This window comes from Alternaria metachromatica (assembly GCF_023757995.1).
Source record: "Alternaria metachromatica strain BMP 0045 chromosome Unknown scaffold_46, whole genome shotgun sequence".
NCBI lineage: Eukaryota > Fungi > Ascomycota > Dothideomycetes > Pleosporales > Pleosporaceae > Alternaria > Alternaria metachromatica.
In genome coordinates, this window is record NW_026055537.1 from 17,598 (window position 1) to 42,042 (window position 24,445).

A 24,445-nucleotide genomic window follows, 5' to 3' on the forward strand; every position below is an offset into this window, starting at 1 on the left:
TTTGCAAAATGCAGATGACAACCGTTACGATGCAAACATATTGCCGACTCTTACTTTCACGTTCGAGCCCGGTGGGCTTCGCGTGGACTGCAACGAGCACGGATTCAAAGCAAACCATGTGGAGGCAATATCAACTGTCCGCCACAGCACCAAAAGCGGCAGCAAACATTCTCATGGCTATACCGGAGAGAAAGGCATTGGCTTTAAAAGCGTCTACCGTATTGCGGATGAAGTCTGGATATCGTCCCGCCAATACAGGTTCAAATTTGAGAAATACCAAAGGCTTGGTATGATAGCCCCCGTGTGGGCTGACTTTCCGAGACCGGTCATCCCTGGTGTGACATCGTTCTTTCTCAAATTGGCGGAGGAGTACAATCAGGAAGAATTGGTCATACAGTTGAAAGACTTCGACCCTCGTCTTTTGCTGTTCTTACGGAGAGTGAGGAGAGTATGTATCAAGGTCCTTGAAAACGATGGTTACGAGTGGTCACAAGATATTCTCAAAGAAATTAGATCGGACGGGATGAACACAACAACGACATTGGACACTGGCAGTACTCAACAGCACTTTGCGACATTTGAGCACCACGTCAAAGATCTCCCTCTAGACCCAAGAAGGCTACATATATCGTCATCGGCCCTTAGCTTCGCGTTGCCAATCATAAGTCTCTCTGATGAACCAATGCCAGCTCGTCAACAAGTATTCGCACTACTCCCCATCCGAGAGTATGGCTTGAAGGTAATTATACCCCGCTTTTGAATTTCAGGATCGGTCCGTTAATCGCCGATGATAGTTCTTGCTCAACGGTGACTTCATTCTTACAGCAAGCCGTTCGAACATTGATGAGTCTCTGCCGTGGAACCAAAGGCTTCGAGACGGCTTAGCAGACGGGTTCTTAGCAGCTGTCGGCCACTTCAATGGAGGACCTCTAAAATACTCCTGGCCATTCTACGTTCCAAACAGCGACGTTTCCTGCTTCTTCTTGCCTGCTAGGCATACCATATCAACGCGGCTACATTGCGAAAGCGTCTTGGAATCTTCTGCAGCTTCAATGGCGAGGCCGTCTAGTCTTGTCTATGTTCATCCGGATAAGTACGCAGACTCTTCTGGTAAACCCTTCACTCTTTGCCCAGAGACAGCAAGCAAGTATCTCTCAGCCCAGTACCCTCAATGGACTATCGAATCAGTCTTATCCCTCGGAGTATCAGCGATGAGCGATACTGATTTCTTGGAGGACCTCACAACGATGATTGAGAATAATGCGTCGTTATTCCGTACGCAGAACAGCACCTGGCACCAAGAACTTTCGAAAGCCTTACTTCCGCTTACGCAAAATGGAGAATTGAGGGAAAAGCTGGTACGCCTTCCTATCATATCATTGCACGATGGCACATGGACCTCAAGCCAGTCCGCACCGGTGTTCTTCGCAGATGATCTCGACCCAGCAAATTTTCCCCGTAGCATTGGGCTATCCATCGTTGACCCAGCGGTGTCTCGAACCCATAGTAGGAAGACTCTTCTACAAGCTCTGGGGATTATGCAAATTGACAGCGGCCGTCTATGTCAGCACATCGCAGATGCCCATGCTTCGAAATCATTTCACCCGGAAAGGTTCACTAGGGCCGAACTCATCTCTCACGCGATTTATTTGTTCAAATCTTCGTGGACACCTCCTGATTGGACAACAGTAGACCTGTGGTTCGCCACTTCAGATGGTGGACGATGCAAGGGTTCGCAGACATACATCCGAGGGGAATGCGATGCAGATTCTGCGATGGCCAGAGTCTTCAACAAACTTCGGAATAGATTCTCAAGCGTCCACGACAACTATTTCCTTGCTCCAACCTCAAACGAAGCGGTGCAACTAGCAGACAGCCTTGGCAGTCCATTTGCGACATATTCAGTGTTACATCTTAGCACTCCTACCACTGGTCTTGTGACCGAGGTTGACGAGACTGATTTCCCACTCTACGAGCATGACTTCGAGTTTTCAGGTCAAGCAGAGCTTGTTTTCGACATTGATGACGAGTTCTTTGCTGAAGACAGCCTTATGGCTGGACAAATCCTTCTGACCAAATCTCCCACCTTGCGCCAATTTCAACATACGGCTCCTGCGGCTCGAACGATCCATGACGACTATACGGATTTGTCGCGTGACTTCGACTTTATCTTTCAAAGACGTTCTAATCGGCAGACAGACGGATCGAAGTCGAGTGCATTGCAATCTTGGCGACAATATATGATCAAGACGCTGCACCTTTCAGCCATACCACGTTTGGTGTCCATACATAAGGGCATCTTTGGGGATAGATATCGTTTGTCTAAAGAGTTCAAGTTCTTGTTCAGAGTGTGCTTGCTTGCAGACGTGTTGCAACTCCTCAACGAACATTGGACTACCTATGCGGAGTGGCTTGAGTTGAGTGCCGAGCAGCAAAAGTCGCATGATGCAATTACCGCAAACAAGGGTCTTCTAGAAGAGATTGGAGCGGTCAAAGTCATGGGTCGCTCAGGTCAAGTACCGTTACGTGAGATGGTCCTTCCAGACCTGGATACGTACGTGGACGCCATGGATATTCCACTGGGATATCTGCAGATAGGAAACTCCAGAGATGGCACCCTGAGACGTAGACTGGCATGCTTTGGCGTCGCCGTCACGAACGATCTTCATTACTATCTGATTTCTTTGCAGGCTGTGAGCCATCAGGCATCACCGGAACACGACATACTTGCCTATCTATATGAACAGATTCAATCGCGCTTCCTGAATGATGAGAATGCAGTACAGTATGTCACGAGCCAAATGCCGATCCATCCAACGTCGTTGTACTGATGGATTTGTAGTTTAGCCTTTGAAGATGGCTCCCTGATCTACATGGGCCGACGAGCTACTCGCGGCGATGAGCCTACCTGGTGGACGATCCAAAAGGCCATGAGAAATCAAGACGAAGTTCTGCGAAGATATCCGGGATGCAGGACTATGTTTCTGTGGCTGTTGAGCAGCGCCACAGACGATATCAGCGCTCTTATCAAGCAGACCTCCTCTATCAGTACTTTGTGGCCATTGCAGCAGATCTTGGACTTACTCATTCGTATCAGCACATCGCTAGACACTATATCGCCCATCAAAGTAAGACTAGCTGTCAAACCCCTGGGTCATCGCACCATATTTCCTGTCCGTGGCCGCGTACAGCGACAGGGCCCTTGCGACTTAGCATCCGCTGAAGACCAGACATGGTTCATAGCTGATCATGCCATCTTTAAGAAAAGTTTTGAAGGTGTTGCACCACTTCTGGCTATCACGGCATCGGATTTAAAAAAGCTGAATACCCTGTTGGGTGCGTTGAACCTAGAGACACGGAAACTCTCCGAACTCTGTACAAGGAAGGTTTTCCCGTCCGGTGAAACACATTACTCTGCTCGAGATACTCGATTTTTCCAAAAGCGTTCTACCAGCTTCTTCGTAGAGTACGTCACCTACAGTACTTTATTGCACAGAATGAAATCTAATCAGTCTCTAGCTTGATACCCCAGGATCTTCATGACCGAGATAACATCCGCATACAACTCGAAAATGCTGTTGTCATGGTCGCTCCTAGGATCGTTGAGAGATACATCTTTCGATACATGGCTGGGCCGGAATATGTCGGGCACGCCCGAGAAGCCAAGATCGCATTCCGGGTCGTATCCGGGGGCAAAGATTTGCACATCTTCACTACCAGCAAAGATTCGATACATCAACGACGTCTCTTTCCCCTTCTGGATACAATGGCCGAACATTGTGGTATCAAAGACAGTACTAGCTTACGTCTACTTGACGCAGCCATAAACGAGAGCCGTACAGATAGAATTCACAGCGCTTTCGCCGATGCTGGATATTTAGGTCACGACAGCAAGCAAGGTAGGCAGAAACATTCTGTTACTAGGCTTCCATTTCCCGTAGCCCTGCTAACGCAACATCAGAAGACAGCGCATATCCCCCTACAAAACAACGTCATGCTCGTCGAACTGGGATTAGTCGGATTTACTCCACTTCTTCAGAGTCAGGGGACGGTTCTGAGTCCGAAGATAATGCAAGAAGAGCTTGGAAATCCGATCCTCGCTCACGAAACCGGTCTGGTAGATCGCGACGCGGCAAGAAGAACAAAGTTGGAAGTGACTCTGAAACATCTGATCGACGTTTACCACTGTTGAAACTTACGGAAGTAGAACACGAGGAACCTAGCAATCCCATCGACGCGCAAGGTAAATTTCTGGTTATGCAGACCTTGGATCCGAACAGACACCTTGAGTACTATGGCGAAAAGCTCCTTTCTGAGACTTTCAAGACCGAGTTGAAGGGCACATACTACCCTGAGTTTCATTGGACGAGCGAACTTCGAGTGAGAGCCGGTTTGAGTGAGTTTGAACCAATGTCAATGTGGGAGTTTAATCCAATGTGGGATCCATCGCCATTCACTCTTGCAGATGAGCAGGTCTCAGGCGAGATGGTGCAATTTCTACTGCGAAGAGGGCTTGACGTAGCTGAGCTTCGGACGTTGCCTCATCCTTCCTTTTGTATCGAGATTGCCGTATCTGGTGGAAACAGAAGCGATCCGTTTGTATGGAGCACGGCCCAACTCAGGAGAGTAAGTCTTGACCCGCATCAATATCCATACCGCACTTTGACTTGTGTTGGGTGCTGATTGTTCCTCAGATGCAGAACTGCCGCCTCGAGTCTAGTAACGGACTGCTTGATAGGCACATCATGCTTCTTTTTCACATAAGCGACGTCTATTCCAAGCCAACCTTCGAAGTATTTGTGGACCCCTGGGGGCTCATGACATCGAATCGTCTCGTCTTTCCGGGAGAAACGAAATTTCGTACCATGATCAAAGACTTCAACCCCTCCGACAAACTGTCCCCGGGAACAGGTCGTGCATTGATGGTTTCCGATTCGCATCCCACAACCACAGCCGATTTACCCACCACTGGAATCAACCCTCAAACAAAATTATGGCCCACAGTCATATCAGATGTTCAACTTCCTTACCAGTATGTTCGTCTCGCGAGAGGAGAGATACGGTTATTCCTACTCTTTCCAGGACAGCAGTCTGAACACATCCGTGGCATGTTACTCACCGTGCCGTCTATCAAAGACGGTGGGAATTTCCGTGCACTTTCTTATGAATGGGGCGAAAGGAAAAAAGAAAGAGAGGTCTTTACGGAAAGTGGAGTCTTGAAGATCTGGGGGTCTCTTCACAAGGCCATCCTGACCTTGCGAGGAAAACAAAATGCTGCAGTCTTCTGGATCGATGCGATCTGTATCAATCAAATTGATGACAGCGAAAAGATACAGCAGATACGGTTGTTACCTCAGATCTTCCAACAAGCCAGCCGGACTATAGCATTCCTTGGCTCAGATCGGCGCAGCGATGATGCTATTGAAACCTTGCTACAGATCAGGGCTAAGCTCGACAAATCAGAGGAATGGCCCAAAGAGCTGAAGAAGGTCCCAGAATCCTGGCAACATGAGTCTAAGCCACGCTTAGAAGATCCTATTTGGCAGGACATCAAAGTTCTGTTTGACCGAACGTGGTTCAGACGAGCTTGGATTGTACAAGAAGCCGTCGCTTCCCTTACCGTCACATTTGTTTGCGGTAAATGGATAGTAGATTGGGAGGATATCCATCTCGCCATGGAGATAGTGCAACAGAAGCCACACTTGCCAAATGACATTACAGCTTCCTGGGCGCCATTTTCTACGCTTTCGAGCCTGCGAGAACTGGAAACACGACAACGTCGCTTCAGTCTCTTCACGTTGCTGGATAAGTTTCATTACATGCAATCGACTCTCAAGCGCGACCACTTCTTTGCTTTGCTAGGTCTAGCATCAGACGGTGACGAAGACGGCTTTTCGCCTCGGTATGGTTCAATTCCATTTGTCTCAATTGCTGTTCAGTACGGCGAAACCTTCGTCAAGCAGGGCAAGGGAGCGCACTTGCTTCGCAGAGCTGGAATTGCAGGAAGATCAGATACAGCAAGGACCCGATTTCCTTCGTGGCTTCCAGATCTCACTGCAAGACCGAGAGACAGACTGCTTGATCTACACGACCGTGGCATCATATTCAACGCGTCGAAGGGCGTGAAGGAAGACATCAACACGTCGAAGGGCGTGAGGGGAGACATCTTCGGTCGAGACTTCCTCGAGGTCAACGGCTGCATTTTCGATGACATCATTGAAGTAAGCAAGACCTCGAATGGGCAGGGGCCAAAACAATGGGTAAAATACTTTGCAGAGATCGACGATATGATCAACGCTCTGCACAGTGAGTCACTACCAGAGTATCGCCATGATCTGAAAGTACAGGTTCCTATAGCAGGAGCACTCTCACTCGGAGAACTGAGCATCGAAGACTCATACACAGCGTTTCGTCAAAGCTTGAAAAAGGCTAGATTCAAATCCGCAAAACAGTTGAACCTACGTACGTCTAGAGCACCGATTTCCAAGACGTCCAGCTCTATACAGACAGGAGTCATGACGATGCAGGAAAAAGGCAGACAGTATGAAGAGCTACTGAAAACGAATATCGCAGGCTGGAGGTTCATCACAACGAAACGCAAGCACTGTGGTATCGCACCCAATGGCGTTCGAGTGGGTGATGTTATCAGCGTCATTGGAGGTTGCGACGTCCCTTTTGTAATGCGAGGGAGCAGGAAGTTCATGGAATTCCGCCTCATTGCAGGCTGTTACGTTCATGGGATGATGAAAGGAGAAGCGTCCAAGTTTCCAGATGTCAACGAAACCTACTTCTTGATCGACTGAGATGAAAGAGCACTACAAGGAGTTCGCTACGAAAGCGCTGGGCAAGGAAGCTGTTCAATCTGAGTTTGAGGCTGGCGTTAAGAGGCTCAGGCTAGCGAACATCTATAGCGGTGTTGGTATGTAGAGCAATTCAATTGGTGCAGAAAAGGTGCACGAACATCGCTGTAGACGTGAAGAATTGTAACGTTCACCTCTCAGTTGTGCTCCGCTATTAATGTAGCGGCCAACCGCTGCACTTCACAAAAACTATTGGTATATAGTAAGTACCATAATACGTAAGCTGCTGCCTATTCACGGGACAGTCAACCTTGGTAGAACATCAACGCTAACTCGTAATAACCAACACCAATATGTCGCAACAGCTTCTTCACACTTTATGAGAATATATTGTAGGCCACCAAGCCTCTTTCCTCTTCACCACTCCCTCAACAACTATAGCTTCGAGTTCAGCTTCACCATGCTATCGCAAATACGCACCCACATCACATCATGGTGGCAACAGACACCTTTGCCAGCAGCTGCCGCAACGCCCAACTTCCAGAAGTGGTACAACTGCGATCAAAACCGCTGGATGCCATTCGTTGGTGAGAAAGCCTCTCGACCTGGCGCTCAGCACCAATGGGCGGGCTCATTCCGCCTCGTGAGCTGGAACGTAAACGCCGATGCGCCGTTACCAAAGTCCCGTATGTCCGCACTACTGCAGGTTGTCAAAACCACCGGAGCTGCAGACGTTGTCTTGCTGCAAGAGGTATCACGAGAACAGCTTACAGCACTGCTTGAAGACACCTGGATACAGCGAGATTGGTACATGAGCGATATTGATGACTCTGCTTTTGGAACCCAGAAGTTCATCAGCATCACGATGGTATCCAGGCTGTGGGTGATCACTGATGGTATCCAGCTGGGCACAATCTGGAGGGTCGCATTTCCCAGTCGTTTTGGACGCGACGCGCTGTGCTGCGATCTGATCCTCAACTCTTCGAGCAAGCAAACGTCGGGGAAAGAGCCTACACGAGTTCGCCTGATCAACGTCCACCTGGATTCGCTGCCAATCAATCCGTCGATGAGGCCGCGTCAAGTTTTCATCTGCGCTTCATACCTCGGGGCTGCTGGTCGTGGGATCATCGCCGGCGACTTCAATTGCATTCTTCCGGAAGATGATGACCTTGTCAGTAACAATGGTCTCGCGGATGCGTGGGCAGAGCTTCATCCGAATGATTCAGGCCATACTTGGGGCGTGTACGGTGAACAGTCGTTCCCACCAAATCGGTTGGACAAAGTTGCTCTGCTGAACCTCCACCCATCAGCTATGCGCATCCTGCAAACAAGCGAAGTGAGATCCTGTGGTGGAGAGATGTCGGCCGACGCAGCGGAATCGGGGTCTGGAGCGCATTTCAGCGATCACTTGGGTCTTTGGTGTGACGTTGGGTGGGCAGAAGACCGACCAAACCAGGATTGATGCGGCGGCTCAACTAGATGTCGAGACGACTGGAGCGTGTTTGCAAATATATCGCGCGTTACAGGCTCGCAATACCGTGCCTAAGCCTCCGAAAATAATGTATCCATCGCACCTATGCCTCCGCAACTCGCGACCGTCGGCCGACGGTGGCCCTCCAACACCGCCGACGCCCGTGAAATTTCGGGGTCGGCCGCCCGACATGCGACACCACCGTCAGACCAAGACCTCAACATTGCCCAGACAGGCAATACGCGTCGAAAACCATCGAAACCCTTCGGCATTGCGGTGCGACAGGCCCGACAGCCATCGGGGCGCCGGATTTGATGACGATGCGATGCCCCGTCTGGTCTGCGACTAGAAAGACGGGGCGATTTTTCCTGGATGTTGCTTGGCGAGACCGGCGGGTTTTGGGAAGGGAGGACCGAGACTGAGATCGAGGGCGCGTTGGGGCAGGTTCGGCACGTGATGAGGGAACAGACACGGTCAGTGTCGGCATCGCAGCGCAGCCCTGGATATCTTCAAGGCTGACTTCATTTCACGATGCTGGAGAACCTTGGAAGCTGGAAGACGGCGATGCCGACACCCCAGGCATTGTCGGCTATCGCACGCTAGCCGATAAGACCGCCGACTTCACCGAAGCAGGAGGCCTTTGATCGATGCCGCAACGAGAAACGATCTGGATGTAGTTTTGCGAATATCAAACAGGCGGGAGGGGATGAAGATCGCGTGAAAGTTGTTATCAATCAGTTTGGCTCGTATGACCTCCAATTACATCTACTTCCGTCTCAGTCATGCACTTCGTCACGTGAACATTCGAGACATCGCAGTCCTGCCCTTCACGCTCAGTAGCCTTCCAAATTACTACATGACTGTCATACAATCCATCTTCAACAGCTTTACTATCGTTATCTCGAGGCCGGAGGCCGTTACAGCTGCTCGTTCCGGTCTGCCTTGTCCAATGAGAAGTGAAGCTGACCGATCCGGCTAGACTGAGGTCCCTGCATGCAGGTCAGGTCCCGTAGACGCAGGGTCCAACCGGTCGTCGGCGAGAAGGAAAGTCTGGGGTCTCTTGACACACTCTTGCACTCGCTATCGTCAGATGCTTTACTCGAGCTGTCAAACGACGCGATCTACTAGCCATGACATTGACTATATCAACTCCAGCACCACATGTAGATGCTAGAAGGAAGTCCAGAGCTGAGAACCACAGCGATCTGACATGCTTGAACCTCCACCGCCTTCTCCACGCGACCTCAGAATAGCCGAACCTCGAGCATGGGCCATGGATCTATCCCCCGGCTCGGCTTCCCATCTTGGATGACACGAACGTGTGGTTGGTTGGATTGGTTGGAAAGCACCGCCTCGCCTCGTCTTATCAGCTAATCCGGGGGACTGCCATGAAGCATATCGGCGTATCTGCAATGAGCCGTCGGCCCAAGCTCCTGGTAAGAGTCAGAAGTGATGAGCATAAAGACGCGGAGACATCCTTCGAGAGCTCCTTTTACCCATCTTATACCGAACCAAAGCTGTTTTGGACACCATCAAAGTAAACTTGAAGTACAGGACATCAAGAAGACACAAGCACAACTTCAAGACCTACAATTGGGATTTCCTTTTTAGAAGCAACACACCCAAAGGTGAGTACCAAGTAAACAATAAGATCCCGCATACAGCTCCGTTGGAGCCACGACTACAATGCAGGGTCTAGAATCCACACTCCCATGTTCCGCGGAAGACAACCCACGAACGCAAGGGAGATCTACAGGGGAAGAAGCGGTCAGCTAACGTGTATATGTATAGCATCGTTACACATAACAAGACTATCCAGACAGCTATCGTTCCGCCGGCAAGCTTACCCAAACGGCATCAACTATCCAACGAGTTTCTGCGAACAATCTGGTGTTAGATTCAAGATGTGCTCATACACATACTCGTGGTATTACTGTAACCACGACTACTACATCTGGTACGCCCATCCTTTCCCATTCCTTCCACTTCTCCCTATCCCCGGTCCCTCAAGCCCCAACTAACATCCCCACAGGGCCAACAGCATCGAAGTCTGCTCCTCGCGCCTCCTCTCAGGCTACTCCTACGACGCCTGGTCCATCGACATGTGCTCCAAGATGAAGATCGAATGCGGCGGCTTCTCGAATTACTACTGCACAGACTGTTCGGAAGATGTAGCGTTGGAGTTTGAGTTGGATGAACTGTAGATGCGTGGATTGGATGGATGCGCTTCACCTTTCCTTTCGGCTGACGGGGGAGAAAGCACGCGAGACGCAGGGTAAGTGTGGAGTGCGCGGAGCCGGATTGCACGTCCGATAGCACATGGCATGGAGCTGACTTGTCCTGCAGGGCGACTGCGCGTAGCGTTGTGATGGCACGCATGCGCGTTTGGAGTTATTGGTCGAATGAGGCTCACCGCCTTGTTGATGCACGTCCAGTGCAGTCAGCCTCGTGCATACTGCATGCAGCATCACTCCCACGCGGTACTTCCCATTTCACGTTCTCGGCCTGTGTTTGACGCGCTATACCTCTCCGTTATATGATATGGGTTATCGGCGCACGCAGGCGCGGTCACCGGCTCCTAGGCCTTTTTCGATATGGGTTTCTTGGGATAGGCGTTCGGTATTATGGGATAGCTTGGTCAATGTATTGGATACTGTTCGTATGAGCTCGATTACAGTACATGATTATGCGTCGTGCTGTATAGCAATGACCCAGACTTATGCCTCGTTCCTGCCTGTAATATATGCCATCACGGCCTTACTCTGTCAGACTATCCTCTGCCGTCTTCGGGCTGACACCGTATCCCTCCTCCAGTGTCCGCTTGACCTGCTCAGCTCGCCTCCTTGCATCAATATACATCATGAACTCCTGGTAGGTCCTTGGCATAACCCGAATGTTCTTCGGTACCGTGAACGTGTAGTTGAATTGCCCCGTCGGCTTGCTGTGGCCATGCTCCACATCCCGCACCTTTGAGTCAATCCTAATCTGCACTCGTGTGTATTCGGCCTGGTCGTCGACCTTTTCGTCCGGCGCGCCGATTAGCGGCGGGTCTGTGTATACGACTGTAGCCGTGAGGTATAGTATGCTGCCTACAGGCACTGGGTTTTGGAAGGTAGACGGATCGAGGGAGACGAAGGTCGGGCGCGCGTGTGCGAAGGCTGCGGCGGCGGTGAAAGCAAGCTCGAAGGTTTGCTTGAGAAGGAAGCCACCGAAGATCATGAAGTGATGGCGATTGCGGTATTGCGGTTGCATGATTGTCGCGGTCTGGAGACGCGTCGCATCCATGAAGACAACGTTATCGGGTTTGCGTAGGTCATCGTAGGGGTCTACGATTGTTAGTTGGGCGATGAGTAGCGGTAGCGATAGGACTGACCATGATACTGCAACTGCTTTTGCCAGAAGGCGTGTATGAGGTCGCTTTCAAGGTCGTTCGGCGTATGCTTGAGCAAAGAGGTATCCCGGCGCTCCTTTCGCACTTTCGAGTTACGCTCACCTAAAGCATACAGGCGTTTCTCTTCGGGCGTCTCAACGACTAGAGGATTGACGTTTACGGGCCTGCGGACCAGTTAGCTGCCAGAACGCTTACCCACTACAATTCAGCTGTACTTCTTGGTGCCAGGATCCAAAGAGACCATGGTGAAGGTGCAGTTGATCAAAACATCCTCGTCTTTGGCCTGCTCGCCCTTCTTAGGTGCTTTGGCAACCTGCATCGTGATTTCCAAACTGCTTCGGCCAGTCGCATAGGTCACGCGGCCAGATAGTTCTAGATCGCATATCTCGGTCAGTGGGGAGTGAATGGTAATGCGATCGCAGCTAGCCGTAACAGTAGTCACGTCGTCTCCGGTATGCTTGTACCTGTTCCAGCTTTCAGACCAGGTCAGCTACTACGCGTAGCTGTTGAACGCTTACGCAATGATGCCAGAGAGAGCATCGAGATCCATGAAGATGGTTCCGAGCCGTATATGCCCTGAGGCGTTAAGATATGTGTCGAGGATCCATGGGTCCTGAGCCAGCGGGAGTACAACCGAATGGTAGCTCTCGCTCATACGTTTCCCCGTCAGCTTGCGATCTTTGGGTGCTTCGGGCTTTCCTGAAGGCTCCGTAGGTTGTTTCCCCTCTGACTGCTGTTGGTGCAAGGCTTCTATCCATGGGGTGCGCACGCGCATCGACGTGAGCTCTCGAAATACGCCATCGGTGCGTCGCGAGGGGCTGCAATGGAGATGTCTTCGACCAATTGAGCCCGCGACTGCTACCGGAGACCTGCAAACGGTGTTTTGGGGCAATGCAGCTTGACTGACGCGCCGAAGCGCGTTGGTGGTGAGGCTCCTCATGTTGCGACGCGAGGTGGAGGTTGCAGGACCCGCGAGCCCGTGAGGAAGCAACAACCCTCAGGGTGCTTGCCGAACCCATCCCTTGGCACCGATAACGATGCATCACAATCTCAGACCCCGCCGCTCCACCAATCTCTGCAACGCTCATGCCGCTGCCTTCGCCTCCTCCACAGACCGGAGTCTGGTTGGGCGACAATGTCGAGATCAATTGAGCTCGGGCGCGCAGTGCTCAGCTCGCCTGCCACTGATCACGAGCTTTGGCTCACAACATTCATCACCATCTCACCAAAACAGGATGCAACTTACCTCCAGCAGCTAACATCAGCCGAATATCTAGACGCGTTGACGTCGGGTGCTGTATGGGTGAGCCGTGGACATGACATGCACATTGACATGACGCTCAGTCTACGTAATGAGCTTTTGCCTGACAAGCAGTTGCAAGACCTCGCAAATGCGGTTCTTGATGCGCCAGTAAGTATACTCGCTCTTGTTTGGGGATGATATTGACAAAGTACAGGTCTGGGATCAGTTGACGTTGGAGCCAACGCATCGAACAGATATCGCAATGGACCCCGGGACAATACGTCTGGACATCAACCACTCCTCAGTCACGAGTATGCAAGAAGGAAAGAAGCGTCACCGACTCTTCTCGGATGTTCCAGCGGTAGATATCCAACCGCCCAAGGGAATCGCGTCAGTCTCACTCCTGTTCATACGCATTTGCATGGATATTCTGGAAGCAAGCCCGCGTAGGAGGCTCGCAGTGAAACGAACGACTTCATCCCCGGGTGAGCGAAAAGTAGCGACTTTAGAAGAAGAGGACTCTGATGCACTTCTGTACGAGATTGAACTCGAAGACTCATCACCTGCTGGACACATTAACCGCACGTCAACTGCTCCGAGGGCTCCTGTGCACAGGAAACGAAAACGACCAGCTACAGAGGGTGTGGTATCGACTCAATCAGTATCACTTGAACAGGCCGAAACATCGAAACGAAGGCGCAATCGACCGACAAACGATTCTTCGGTGCGGCGAAAGTCCCGCACGAATTCTAAATTGCCAGAACAGATAGAGATTGCCAGCATGGTCGATGGAGCGTTGCGTTTGTCGATTTCTGGTACTCTCAGCAAGGCCCCGATTGGACTGAGAGCCAAAGCGAGCACTTTCCGCCTAGGGTTAGCCGATGTTGCTCCTGCGATATGGAAGACCGGATACATAGTCGTGAGAGAAAGATGTTTCTCATCCTATGTACAGTGCTAACTCATGAGCAGGCGTTGTCCCAAAGAGCTCATCTCCTACCTACCATCGCTTGTTCCATCCGCCGAATCGGGGGCGGAAAGGCAGCATCCATCTCGTTAAAAGACAAGATAAAGGACTTGAAGACGGTTGCACTGCAAGCCTCGTCAGGTCGCTTAGGTTCCACACTACCTGACGCTGACTATGAGGCCGCTGAAGCCGAGTCAGCCATCGCAAGCCATCTATGGGTACAGTCCCAAAGAAGTCTTATGGATAAGCCCATGGCCCCGATCAAACCGTGTGTGGCGTCTATTGTTCACCAAGCCCAGCCAGACTCTGACGACATGCTCGCGGATGAGGAACAAGCCTGGCAGCATACTCAGCCCACTACATCATTCCAGGCTGACGGCCTGCACGAGTGTTTCGAGGATGAGTCGGCATTGACAGCGGGTCCCCAAGCGACCCAACAACAAGGGCGATCTCTTGACAGCCCAGACTTGTCCTTCGATGTTCGCGATGATGACGACTTGCTCCTCGACTCGCATTCCCCAAATGCTACGTCGATCACAGCGTGTCCAACAAACGAACAGCTTCATACACCCGGAGGTCCAGCTACATCTTCACTATTTACACCTCACGTGTATATTCAGCAGTCGCGTGCCTCGTCATCCCGGACTTTACAATATCCGTCGCAACAGCAGGCGAACGCCGAGCAAGAACTTTTACATCAAATGTCAGCTGAAGGTGACGTTGATCATACCGAGGATCTGCTGCTAGTCTCTTAGACACAAAGGGGTCGCACTTGGACTTCAGCTCACTAGCATCGTTGTTACAGGATAGAGTTTCGGCTGTACAGATTTTCGGCCGAAGCGAGCTAGCAGCCGTTTCATTGAGAAAGGGCAGCATCACGTGGTCGTTGGTATGGCTCCGAAGATATTTATATCCGGTTACTCTAGATGTGGCTTTTCATAGTCTGCTCTGTTATTGAGCCTCACGGAACTACCCTGCGTTCCTGCATTCTGCCACCGGTACTACGATAGCATATGGGTCGACTTTAGGGACAATCACCCCATGGGCCTATCGTCCACCATCCATCGAGTCAGCAATGGGGTGATGCACGTGTAGGTAGATCACGGCTTCCAGGAACGCCCTTCGAAGAAACCGCCACAACCTCGCAACACGAAGCATGAATCGTGTACATAGACGGCCTTCCTTACTCCGGAGCCCTCCTGCACTCTAGGATGGCTTGGCTGGTGGCTAAAGCTGCACATCATCCTGCAGGTCCTGCACTCAACAGGAAAAGGACCTGTACATCTGGAGTTGGTCCCTGACGGCGTGCGCCTCCACAGAACGATTGCTCACCTCCGATCCAACTGCCGTGGCGCGGACTCGAAGAAACTTCGACTACCAGAACCCCTTCTGCACCAGGCAGACTGGTCTTGTTCGTATTTCCGGAGTGAACCGCGTGGCGTAAACAGGTCCGCCCAAACTTTCCTGTCACTCAACGTCGCCGATGTCCAATGATTCGCGTGCTCCGCTGCCGAGGTTGCGCTAAGCGAACCAAGTTTCGTTTCGGAATGCAAACACTCTCGAAAGTTACCACATACTCAGCGGCCGGCAAAGCGAATGCGGCTGCTGTATATCGGAGGTCAGCGGCTCTTCGTGTAACATGCCTGCGAGAGCTGCGAGACGGCATGACATTGTTCTGCAGCTGTTGTACGCTCTCCAACGTCGACCTCTTCTCTGAACGTGATTCGCGCCCCACCAGCTGCACGGGAGGTGATCAATTTCGGCTATCGGGCACAGGCCGTGCCACGTCCTGAGAATCTGCGATCGGAGGAAAGCACGCTCAGTCTCCACCTCACTACTGTTATGTGCCGTCGTACCAACGGCAGGTTTGCGAGCATGGCGACACATGTCAAGTCGGCTCTTCCGAGTCTACCACTCGAACGGGCCATCGGGTTGAAAGCTTTGCATTTCCCAGCCGCCTCCTGGGTTTGAACATGGCTGGCTGTTGTCATGCTAAAGGTATAGTCCTCTTTGATATACACGGCACGGCAGTTCCTGTAATCGAGGCCCTGGAGCGCGGCGTTCGTCGCTTGCGCAGAACCATTAAAATGGCAGAGCGCTTCGAGATGAGATGGTGCCTTGCGAAGATCCATCACCTTACATCATGGTGGAGACCGACAATGTTTCAGTCAATTAATGGTTGTTGTACCGATGCTCTGGATATGCGGAACATGCCCAGAGCGTGTGCGACATGCCCATCCTGGCCAAATCACGCTTCATCAACGTCAGCTTCCTCCCCGCGGAGACGCCCTCGTTGCCGTGTTGGCGTTCTGAATGAACTCAAATTACCACCCGTACCATATGTCTTAATACCCGGGATCAGTCGGCCAAGGTACCAGAGTTGAGTCTGCACGCTAGCTTCACGATGACATCTGGCCCCAGTCTAGGCCGCATGACACTCGCCTCTGGCCGTGCAGTCCGCGGTCAGTGTATGTCGCTTGCAATTCACATCCCGCTCACAAATTCTACGCTCGCACGTATTCGTAGGAAAAGCACGGTCTTTCGGAGATCCATCAGCCACGTTTGTAACACAGCAGGAGACCACGGCCTGTTGGGGACAGATGCATGACTAGCGGGCCGCGTTCGCTGCGCGAGTGGCTAGAAGGTCAGGCCGAACGGGATTCGTGAACTTTGAAATTACTCGAGGCCACGCCGCGAAGCCACTACACCTAGGCTAATAGGCCCAAGCCGTATCAAGGTCGTTTGCATGAAGGGGCCAGAGCTGTGGCGTGGAAAACTGGATTGGCGCCATGGGCATCTCGGCATGGAGAGGGCGGAGCTATGTGATCGGTCCCAGCAGACGAGTGTGGAGACTTCGTGCGACGGGGTGTCGCTGTCATGCCTCCCGCACCAGACTAATCAGGCGCAAACTATGTCCTCCACTTCAGCGGACGTCTAGAAGGGGACACTACCCACCGGCGCGAGTTCAGGTACAAACGCGCAGAACCCTCTTTTCAGCGGCTACCCCTCCGATCGACTTCTAAGTTTTGACTGCTGCGAGGAGAACCTACATATACACATCTCTCCGCATACGCGCGATTGGACCCCGAAAAGACATTAGCTTACAAGACGCTGGTCACCTCCTTACTTGGATCCTCAAAACGAAACACCGAAATCGCCTTCCTGCGTCGATCTGCGGTGTATGATGCAAACCACTTGACTGTGACGAGCTTCATCCAAGAAACACATCCAGGGCGATTATACCGGTGCGGTTCCGCTCTGCTGACTTCATCTCACTTCACTCCTCTTCTGTAAACGTAGGTAGTGAGTTATCTCTCTCGTTGACACAATGCAACGAACATGACCAACTGACAGAGTGCAGCTTTCACAGCTGAGGAAGTGGACGTAAGGCGCATTGTTAGCCTCACGAGAGTACGACACATCTCAACACACTAAATCAACAACTGCTTCGTAATGTTGAACCCCGACATCGAGATCAAGTACCCGCTGGGGAGCAGACCCGCTATATCGTTTCTTCCTGCACTCATTGTGGGCTCATACATTGTCAGCCTCATTGGTGCTTTCACAACTGTAGAGTTGCTGCATCGGAGAGTTTCAGGAGCAGGATGGCGGTCGTGGTATGTTGTGATCTTACATCGTTGTACGACAACCACTAACACCATTTTAGGGTACAAGTAGGAGGCTGCGCAGTTTCGTTCGGACTGGTGGCTATCTGGTGTATGCATTTCGTCGGCAACAGGGCGATCGTGCTCGGTGACGGAGAAGAAGAGATTCAACTCTACTACAGTTCGACTTACACCGCTGTATCGGCTGTCCTACCAGTGGTCGTCATGTTCTTGGGACTATCGGCTGCGGATAAGTTCTACAAAGGAAGCAAAGGATCTCTCGTTCGGTTCGCATCGCTGGGCGTATGCGGTGTATGTGGAGGAGCGGCTGTCACAGAAATGCATTACCTGGGAAACAACGGCACGACCAACTACCGGATTATCCTAAGCTGGCCACACGTCGTTGGGGCCGCATCTATCGCTGTGGGCGCTTGTCTCATTTCGTTCAGTCTCTTCTTCCACTGGAACAAGCATTGGATGAACAACGTCTGGCGACGAATCATCGTGGCCGTCGTACTCGCTTTGGCCGTCTGCGGAATGCACTGGACTGCCGCAGCTGGTACCTGGTATGAGATCCGCGGCTACCACGATGGACCTGGCCAAGAGAGGAACACTAACCTTATCATCTCTCTATGCCTGGTAAGTCACTCACTCTACAGAATCGACGCATTGCTAATCGAGAACCAGTGCCTGAGCGCGTGTGCTGTATGCTTCCTTCTCGGCTTCATCAAGCAGCGCCAACGTCGATTAGAGAAGAACCGAGCGCAGCAGGTTGTTCTTGCTATCGCCACATTCGACCCCGAAGGAAGACTGCTCGTCAGTCAAAGCGGACTGATGCCATGTCAGACCATCACCCACCAGTTCCACCAAAGAACCTTTGACGACGAATTCAACACATCGCATCCTGTGTTCCAGTGGATCTTTAGGGTATCGCGCAACTGGACCGGCATTTCCGATCTCATCCCCACGATGCGAGAGCATCTACAAGCGACAGGATACCTCCAAGCGCCTACTCACGGAAGCAACAGCCGATCATCTCTGGAAGCCGATGACGATATTAGCTACTCGGCTACGTTCCGGGAGCTGTTCTGCGTCACAGCTCACGAGATTGCGCAGACACTCGATACGAGCCTGCAGAATCTTGGAAATCTTTACGAGGAGGTATTGACAACGGGTACGGTGATGAACCGCGCAATCTGGACAGGCAACTACGGCAACAAGACCATCGTGGCTGCAGACGTAGCGACAAAGGACCTAGAAGCTGGAGCGGTCAACCCCATCCTATTCGGAAGAGGTCAGATGCTTGTACTTACAAAGAAGGTTGACACCATCGAGGCACATCGGCTACACAACCTTGGATACGGATTCGCGAGTGTCGAGCAGGTCAGCGATCACCTGGCCCGCAGCCTGCAAATACCGCGCGATGATCTCGAGAACCTCGTTGGACGCCTACAAGCTTTCAGTGAGAGGCAGCTATCCCTTCCCAAGAAAGGAACCTACATCGGATCCTTCCTCGTACAGCCCAAGCCCGGTATGAGAGGTCTAGACGTCATCGTTCCGCGAGCTACACCTGGTCGCATCCCGATGGTGAAGCTGAGCAGCGACGAGCTGGACAGTCGGCAGCTGAACATCCTCACGACCTTCAACGGTTGCAGTCTGGACGACTGTTTGGTGCGCATCAACAAGCGGACCGCGACCGACTCGGAGGACGATCTCTTCCTCGACAAGTTTCGCAACAGAATCATGGAACTCCTTCGAGACTGTCCCGAAGAAACTCTTCATCGTTCAGTATTTTCATCGCAGCAGATTGACATGATGCACGGTCAGACCGAGTCCAGCCAGGCCACGCTTTTTGCTTTCTGCGGCATCAAGGAGATTTACGTGCAGTCGCTGCAAAGCCTGACCCTCAAGACGATTCCTCTTTCCTTTTTTCAAACGTACCTGAGGTCACAGCCAGGATGCGCCGACCACGCGATACTGGCGCAGAAGAACCACAAGGAATTCAGCAGCCTGCGGCGCGTAGCCTCCATCGCGAAGATGCCACCCAGCAGTCGCGGCGGCAAATGGACTCGCGGTTTACGTTCGAAGCGATCAAATTCAACAGAGCTGAGCTGGCAGCAAGCAGACACGTGTTCGGAGAAGGGTCTGGTCAACTGCACCACGCATTCCCAAGCTGAGCCTTCTTCACACCCATGGGGAGGCATCATGGTCACTTCGACCCAGAACATCCATGTGGACGAGACCAAGGCGGGCGCGAATGTAGAGCTCCACGATCTTGGTGTTCGCGCCAATGTTGGTATGGCGGAGACGGAGCAACAGACGCTGGCAGACCGACTCATGTCGATTACCACTGCGTTCCGTGACCCGCACGCGATTCGCCCGCCGGGCTACCACGGTATCCGGAAGTAGACACCGTCTACCGGTGGGATGGTGTCTTTTCGACATTTTTTTCTTTTGCAGCATTTATGGCGTTGGGGTTGTTGGCATTGGAATACCCTTCATAATGATATGCGATGACACAACGAGGGACATTCAAGGTTCATGGGAAGGCGTTTGAGATGTGGGAGCTGCTTCAGGGCTTTGACAAAAAAGTGTAAAGCTTGTAATATGTATATTATGTATGAAGAAGAATAAAGAAGACGTATTGGAACAAAAAACGAGATGAAGCACATGTGCAGGCCAGAGGCGTCCGATAACGCAGGCCGGCCCGCAATGGTGGGAGGCTTGGCGAATGACGCTCATCCGAACTTTCTATGCCCCACGCGCGAACTGCCCCAAAAACATTGACTCAACTCCGGCTGCAAGCCGCTACCAAAGATCAGCTAGTGTGCACGCCCTCTTACAGCATACATCCATCCCTGATCCCATTGGAACCTCCAACAACCCACCGCCATCGCCTTCCACCCATCGCGACCAGCCCGCCCACGGCGGCCCCTCCACAATGTCTTCGCCCACCGTCACCACCACCCCAACCCACAAACTCACCCCTCTCGCAACCCTCACACCACCCTCCAACTCGCGAACCTGGCAATCCGCGCCACATCCCTCTCTCCCTATCGTCGCAACCGCGTGCTCCGACCGCAGCGTCCGCGTCTACAGCTTAACCTCCTTCACGCTTCTACATTCTATAACGGGTGGACATAAGCGCAGCGTGCGGACTGTATCGTGGAAACCGAATACACGGGGGCAGAGTGTTCTCGCGACTGGAAGTTTCGATAGTAGTGCGGGGATATGGCGGCGGGAAGAAGGTGGTGGAGGACGTGAAGAAGACTTCACAGGTAGAAGAATTGGTGCTGGCGGTGAGGATAGTGATGGAGACGAACGCGACGAAGCAGACGACTACCAATTCTCCTGCATCCTCGACGGCCACGAATCCGAAATCAAATGCCTCGCGTGGAGTCCCTCTGGCCAGTACCTAGCGACGTGCTCCCGCGACAAGAGCGTGTGGATATGGGAGGAGCTTGAAGACGATAACTTTGAAACTGTGGCTGTGCTGCAGGAACATGATGGTGATGTTAAGAGCGTGGCGTGGCACCCGGAAGAGGATTTGTTAGTGTCTACGAGTTACGACGATACGGTTAGGTTGTACAAGGAGGATGCGGATGATTGGGTTCAGGTAAGTATGATTGAGGGGCATGCGAAGACGGTTTGGTGGGCGGAGTTTGAGGGGAGTGGGATGGCGGGGAGGGATTGGAGGAAGGATACATCCAGTGCAGAGGATGCGTCGCAACAGCAGCGATCGGAGTATATCACGGAGTTGGAACGATCGGGACCGCGACTCGCGACATGCTCAGACGACTGCACGGTAAGGATATGGCGCCGGAAAGCGAAAGAAGGGGACGACAACGCGAGTAATAAGACGGGCGTCCCTAGTATTATTCGCTCGGCGGCTATCGACGAGGAGTGGTATCAAGACGCTGTTCTGCCACAGGTTCACGAACGCGCTATTTATTCGGTTTCTTGGAGTCGCAGGACGGGCATGGTTGTTAGTGCGGGGAGCGATGGTAAAGTTATTGTTTATAAGGAGAGGTGGAGGGGGCAGGCTGGTGGTGAGATGGAGGGGATGGATGTTGATGGTGCACAAGTGCAGAGTCCAACTGAGTGGGTGGTTGTTGCGGAATTGTTTTCTGGTCATGATGTCTTTGAGATTAATCATGTTTGTTGGGCGAAGAGGGCGGATAAGGGGAGGAGGAGTGAGGAGGAGGAGGTTGTGCTTACTACGGGGGATGATGGGGAGGTGAGGGTTTGGGTGTTGGATGAGGTTAATGCGGAGAAGGCGTGAGCTTCAGAAGTTCACAGCATATGACTGAGTCTATCTGCAGTACTTGTGAAGCAGACATCATGGAATCAGGCTTCATGTATATAGTTTTGCACGCTGGGATGCGGTTGTCTCAATGATAGCATTCGCATCTTCAGTGCTCTGCTCCTTCAATGTTCATGTCCCTCAGTATCACGGCTAGTATCATGTCTATCTCAAGGCCAATTGACTTCAACATCTGAGTACTACGATGTAACGGGATGATGACACGTTCTCAGATCAGGCACAGGGTCCAGAAGTTGGCAGGCCCCTGTCACATGCGAATCACTCAAATGCGAGGAATCAGGATGGGAAATGCCACACGTGGGCCATGTTGAAGCGCTCAACCAGTCCGCTCGCGTCAAGAGCGTGTGGCGCAGGGAGCGTTGGGCGGACTGGCGTCATGCCAAGGTGCCGATCAGATCAGGATTCAAGGAAGCGCGAGAATTTACGGGCGGCAGCTAGACGCAATCTACGCGTGTCCAACATTATACTAGCCACGCCGTCACCGTCTATCCACTGTATCTACTGTCTCACCGTCTCTGCTGTGTGCGTCTGCGATGCTGTGCAAGGCCGTCGTCACTTCCTCCTCACCCATCTAATTGGCGCTTGCGCATAATTCCCCCGACCTCGACCGTTATCACCCGCGTGTTCCCCCATATCTGGACATTGCGCACCCGACGCCTACTCCTACTCTCCCACCTACAGACCACTCCGCCCTCTCAACATAGTTTTTGAGTTTGCACGTGCAGCGTAATTTTCCGTAATTGCCTCGACCCCACGCCTATGCCGCCAAAACGAAAGCGGTCCACCACTGTATCTCCGGTCAAGAAAGACGCCATGGACGCTGTGCAGCCCTCATCGCGCGACGCCTCGGACGAGGGTGCCGAGGACCCTGTTCTCCAGGCCGTCGCGTCCAAGAAGGAGCGCCAGGCCGATGCTAATGGCACCACCACTAAGCGGGTCCGCGTTAAGAGCGCCCACGGCGACGAAGATACCGACGAGGATGAGCGCGCGAGCAAGAAGAGCCGGCGCACGTCATCGCTCGCCGGCGACGACCACGGCGAGGGTGGTGAGGCTGGCAGCATGCGCATGGAGCCTCCACCCAAAGCTGGCCTGGTCGACCCCGTAGGCTACAAGACGAACCCGCCGCCAGAGGGACGCCCGGTCAGGATATACGCAGACGGTGTTTTCGATCTCTTCCACATTGGCCATATGCGCGCCCTCCAGCAGGCCAAGACGGCCTTTCCCAATGTCCAGCTTATAGTTGGCGTTACTGGTAACAAGGAGACACATAAGCGCAAGGGTCTTACCGTCCTGTCAGCGAGAGAGCGTGCTGAGAGTGTGCGCCATTGCAAATGGGTCGACGAAGTTATCGAAGACTGTCCGTGGATCGTGACCGCCGAGTTTCTATTGAAGCACAACATCGACTACGTCGCCCACGACGACCTTCCCTACGGCGCAGACGAGGGTGACGATATCTACGGCCCGATCAAGGAGCGAGGCATGTTCCTCGTCACCCAAAGAACCGAGGGTCTCAGCACAACGGGTATCATCACAAAGTAAGCCTACCAACTCAATCCCTCATGCCTATACTAACGAACACACCCCAGAATCGTCCGCGACTACGACCAATACATCGACCGCCAACTCAAACGCGGCACCTCGCGCAAAGAACTCAACGTCTCCTGGCTCAAGAAGAACGAGCTCGACGTCAAGCGCACCATGGCCGAGCTCCGCGACAGCATCAAAGCAAACTGGACAACCACCGGCCAGGAACTCAGCAAAGACTTCCGCCAATTCTGGCAATCGAGTCGCCCTGCATCCCCTGCCCGCACACCCACGCGCGAGCAGTCGCAGGCGGAAACCATGGAAGCAGCCACCGTTGCTCGTTCTCCTTCTGCGATTTCGCGACTCAGTCACCTCGATATTCCGAGGGCGAATAATACGAGGGAGAGTTCCGAGTTTGCGGCTGGGTATAATTTGGGGTTGATTGGTGGTGTGAGGTCTTGGGTACGTTTTATCAATCCTGCATGGTCGCACATACTTGAAGATGTGTGAGGATGGTTTACTAACGAGACATTAGATGGCACGCTCCCGCCGCAACCTAAACGACAGCCGCCCGCAATCCCCCATCGACGACAGCTCCGACGAACAGGAAGCTAGGAGTCCCCAACAACATAAAGGAGAGCAGCAGCAACAGGAAGTCACCCGTGGTCGTACGGGTAAACAGACGAAGAGCGAACCTGCTATGGATACTGCGGCTTAGGATGCTGTGAATCGGTACCTGTATTAGGGCTTTCGAACCGGAGGCAAACGTCTGCCTGAAGCGGTGGTCGGGTCGACGTTTTCTTCTGAACTAGCAAGCAAGCACCACATAGCTTGTGCGACCGACGGATTGTGTATACGTGGCTAGGTGGGAAAGCCGTTGCACGATGAAAAACGTACATTATCATAATACTTATTTTCCTTGTTATGGAATACTGGCTCAGCCTCCTTCTGCCGTTTTGCTCTGCCTTCGTTCGTGCTACAAACTTGGATTCTATTCTTGGACATGTTGGGTATACTAACCATTCGCTGCTGTAGTGATTGATATACTGGAGTGCATGGTATGGGAAGGACTGTAACTGCGCCTACACATACTGCCGATGATGGCGATGAACGGCGAAAGTCG

At 52.4% G+C, this 24,445-nt stretch overlaps 5 protein-coding genes across 5 annotated transcripts; 4 read left to right on the plus strand and 1 right to left on the minus strand.

Annotated features, from left to right (window-relative positions):
- Nucleotides 1-5,108: 5,108 nt before the first annotated feature.
- J4E83_010503 (uncharacterized protein) lies at nucleotides 5,109-6,803 on the plus strand (the record flags this gene model as incomplete). The annotated part of the gene is made up of 1 exon (XM_049337384.1): nucleotides 5,109-6,803. The coding sequence occupies one exon, from the start codon at nucleotides 5,109-5,111 to the stop codon at nucleotides 6,801-6,803; it is 1,695 nt and encodes a 564-aa protein (XP_049183469.1).
- Nucleotide 6,804: 1 nt separating this feature from the next.
- J4E83_010504 (uncharacterized protein) lies at nucleotides 6,805-8,262 on the plus strand (the record flags this gene model as incomplete). Its single annotated transcript, XM_049337385.1, has 2 exons — nucleotides 6,805-6,923; nucleotides 7,242-8,262. The coding sequence occupies 2 exons, from the start codon at nucleotides 6,805-6,807 to the stop codon at nucleotides 8,260-8,262; spliced, it is 1,140 nt and encodes a 379-aa protein (XP_049183470.1).
- A 2,766-nt stretch (nucleotides 8,263-11,028) lies between these two features.
- J4E83_010505 (uncharacterized protein) lies at nucleotides 11,029-12,437 on the minus strand (the record flags this gene model as incomplete). The annotated part of the gene is made up of 4 exons (XM_049337386.1): nucleotides 11,029-11,597; nucleotides 11,645-11,826; nucleotides 11,878-12,126; nucleotides 12,181-12,437. 4 exons carry the CDS (start codon nucleotides 12,435-12,437, stop codon nucleotides 11,029-11,031), a joined length of 1,257 nt encoding a protein of 418 aa, XP_049183471.1.
- A 4,885-nt stretch (nucleotides 12,438-17,322) lies between these two features.
- Nucleotides 17,323-19,883, plus strand: J4E83_010506 (uncharacterized protein; the record flags this gene model as incomplete). Its single annotated transcript, XM_049337387.1, has 3 exons — nucleotides 17,323-17,486; nucleotides 17,537-18,113; nucleotides 18,162-19,883. 3 exons carry the CDS (start codon nucleotides 17,323-17,325, stop codon nucleotides 19,881-19,883), a joined length of 2,463 nt encoding a protein of 820 aa, XP_049183472.1.
- Nucleotides 19,884-22,557: 2,674 nt separating this feature from the next.
- J4E83_010507 (uncharacterized protein) lies at nucleotides 22,558-24,040 on the plus strand (the record flags this gene model as incomplete). The annotated part of the gene is made up of 3 exons (XM_049337388.1): nucleotides 22,558-23,333; nucleotides 23,385-23,784; nucleotides 23,858-24,040. The coding sequence occupies 3 exons, from the start codon at nucleotides 22,558-22,560 to the stop codon at nucleotides 24,038-24,040; spliced, it is 1,359 nt and encodes a 452-aa protein (XP_049183473.1).
- Nucleotides 24,041-24,445: the final 405 nt, after the last annotated feature.